Source organism: Merops nubicus, unplaced genomic scaffold (genome assembly GCF_000691845.1).
Source record: "Merops nubicus isolate BGI_N331 unplaced genomic scaffold, ASM69184v1 scaffold13454, whole genome shotgun sequence".
Taxonomy (NCBI): Eukaryota; Metazoa; Chordata; class Aves; order Coraciiformes; family Meropidae; genus Merops; species Merops nubicus.
In genome coordinates, this window is record NW_008606278.1 from 1 (window position 1) to 3,112 (window position 3,112).

Below are 3,112 nucleotides of genomic sequence, written 5' to 3' on the forward strand. Positions count from 1 at the left end.
CACCCCCCTCGGTCCAACCTGCCCGACTCCAGGGGCCGGGCAGGGGGTACAGCCACACAGACAGGTAAGAAAATACTTCTGATATTTCTCAGAAACAGCTTTTAGAAACCACAGTTTTTACAGCTCCCCATAGAAAAGATGGGTCCAGGCGCAGGCTGCAGCCCAGGTCTTCAGCTAGTAGAAACGCTTGTTCCGCTCCTGGCGTTTCTGGAAGACCACAGCGCCCACCACGGCGCAGACAATGATGCCCAGCAGCGCGCAGAGCAGGAGCAGGAACACCTTCCAGCCTGTCAGAGGCCCACTTCGGAAATTCCCTGTTGGGTCATCCACGTTGTCTGCAAGGACAAGAACAGCTATGGAGACCGACCCAGCCTCGGCTCCTGCAGGGTCCCACAGGGACTCACAGCTCCGACACCTTCCAACAGGCCCAACACCCCACCCTCCACCAAGTTTCCAAAGCCCAGAGTCTCACCTTTGGGTGATTTAAGGAGACTGACACTAGGCTCAATCTTGGTCCAGTCAACACTCTCATCTTCTATAGGGTGCTCCACCATGAGCTGGAATAGCTTCATTGAGATAATATCATGATTGTCTAGGAAAAAACCATCAGCACCAACACTGTCAGAGGCTTTTGAGAGCACCCCTAGGACCCTGCTCTGCCAGATCCAAGTCTCCTTTCCTCTCAAGCCCCCCTCAAACCCCAGCTATCAAACTGCAATCTGAGATGTTCCTCAGCTCTCAGCTGCCTCCTTTCCCATGCCACTGGTCCCTATCCAACAGGCTTTCAAGATTTTAACAATCCAGGGAGAAATAGCCATTGAAGCTGCATCCACACCATTATATTCCAGGCTCCGAACAGCAGGTATTCCTTCAAGCAATGCCCCCTCTCACCAGACAAGTCTCCAGTGCCAGCAGAAGCACCAAAGAAGTAGCCAGTTGGCAGCTGCACCCCTGCAATGTCAATGCAGTTCTTCCATTCGTTCTTGTCTTCCACGTCGGTCATCACCTGCAAGACCAGGGGAGCGTCACACCAGGAATTCATGCTGCTATCATAGAATGGTTTGGGTTGGAAGAGACCTTGAAGATCATCTAGCTCCAACCCTCAGCCATGGGCAGAGAAATTTCACACTAAACCAGGTTGCTCAAAGCCTCAACCAACCTGGCCTTGAACATTTCCAGGGACAAGGCATCCACAATGTCTCTGGGCAACCTGTCCCAGAGCCTCACCACCTATCCTGCCTGCCTGCAGCTCTTTTGGAGCCCAAGGTGCAGGCGAGGCAGACAGCCAAGTCTGGAAAACCATCTCCAGATCACCTACTGACACAGCAACCCCTCAGCACGGCCCCATCTAACAGGAGAGGTCCGTCTGTGCCACGTCTCACCGTCAGGCGACCCCGGGAGTACCGAACGGCCAGGAACGTGTCGTGGTTCTGGTTCCGGAGGTCAGCGGTGCACCCGGCCAGCTCCGTCCAGCGCCCGTCCTTGCTGTGGTCGTAGGTCAGGGAGCCGTTGTTCACCATCGCCGAGATGTAGGGGAACACGCGCTGCAGGGAGAGCACTGCTGCTGCCGTCTGCAGGAGCTCCCCAGCTGCAGACCAAGAGCCACCTTCTCCTGCCGCCTCAGAGCCTCAGCAGGCACCGCAGAGCCACGGCTCTGTCAGGCACGGGGGACAGCACACTGACATCGGGGCTCACTGTCTACGTAAAGCTGCTCCCAAACTCACGAGAGCTGGTTCTGATAAAGCAGAGCAGCCGTTTCTGACCTTCTCTATCAAGACCACCCCTGAGCCCACAGCAGATCGCATGGCAAGGGGAACAAAGACCACCTCAGACTTGCAGAGTAAGCACCAGACTGGGTAAGGAGTGTACAAACAGAGGGCAGAAATCTCACATAAGCAGCTTAACCATGCTCAGGGCTTTGTAGTCTGTAGATTATGTACACCAGGAGAGGCCAACTGGAGGCAAGAATTCACCTCCAAGGGAGCACCAAGACAACAGGGAGATGGGTCATTCCCATGCCTTATGACTTAAGTAGCATATTTTTGGTGCCAGAGATCTCACTCACTAACACAGTTACATTTTCTCACTGCGCCAGAGCAGGACAGAAGGAAACAACCATCAGTTGACACAGGACTGATCTGTGTTTCAGCCACACAGAATTCTGGAGCAAAAAGCCAACCCAGGAGATTTGCTTTTAAAGAAAGACACACAGGTTGCAAACAGAACAAGGCCAGAAACAACGTGGAATGGTCAACCAAAGCGCAGACAAGTTCAGGAAGTGACACGTGGGATTAATATACTCTTAGGCTGACTCCTCTAGCTTTACCCAACGGGCAGTACACAGTGTACACCAGAGCTGTGTCACCCTCTCATACAGAGGGGGAAAGGCCTTGGAAACATCTGTGTAGTCCTCGACAACAGAAGATGGTGCAAGTACCTTCTTATCTCCATTCATGCCACACAAACTCTTCCCTTTACCAGCTCACACGACAGGAAGAGCAGCCCACTCTCACAGAAAAGAAGACTTTTTCTTGGTCTGGGCATGAAAACTCAGACCATGAAGCCATGAGGGAACAGCCCCCTTGGCACTGCCCTACTCACCTCTGTCGCTTCATCGTTGGGATATGTGTCAAGGAAAATAGCCAGTCCATGGAAGTTGTCCTTGCTGCCAAAGACAGGACCTGGTAAAAGGGCACAAAGCTGAAAACAGAAGGCTCTGAGACAGAGCCTGTGCACAGAGACCTATCAAAAAGAGCCGCGACAGCTGTTTGCTGCCAGGCAGACGACGGAGGGCACCTGTGTCTAGGGCAGCACATGCAGGACACGTCATCTCTATCTGGTGAAACCAGACTGGGGGGAGCTCGAGTGCGATGGGACACGTGTGGGTGCTGGTGAGGCCCTGGCCGAGCAGCCCCAGCTGCACACCATACCTGGCACCAGCCGCTCCTGCGTGTACCACAGCGCCAGGCCGTCCCCGTGCAAGTTTTTCTTGCCGGCCCCGTGGATCCTGAAGTGGACGTGGAGCTCCCAATCCTTGAGGAAGCAGGGCTGTGTGGAGAGATCACCCAACAGCATCAGGGCCGGGGCCGGGAGAGACGCTGGGGCCACACCG

The 3,112-nt window shown here is 54.4% G+C and overlaps 1 protein-coding gene across 1 annotated transcript; it reads right to left on the reverse strand.

Annotated features, from left to right (window-relative positions):
- Window positions 1-3,048, reverse strand: LMAN2 (lectin, mannose-binding 2; the record flags this gene model as incomplete). The annotated part of the gene is made up of 6 exons (XM_008939598.1): window positions 1-335; window positions 473-592; window positions 892-1,006; window positions 1,383-1,544; window positions 2,602-2,681; window positions 2,931-3,048. Coding segments are annotated over 6 exons (756 nt in total), but the record flags the coding sequence as incomplete, so codon positions are not given.
- Window positions 3,049-3,112: the final 64 nt, after the last annotated feature.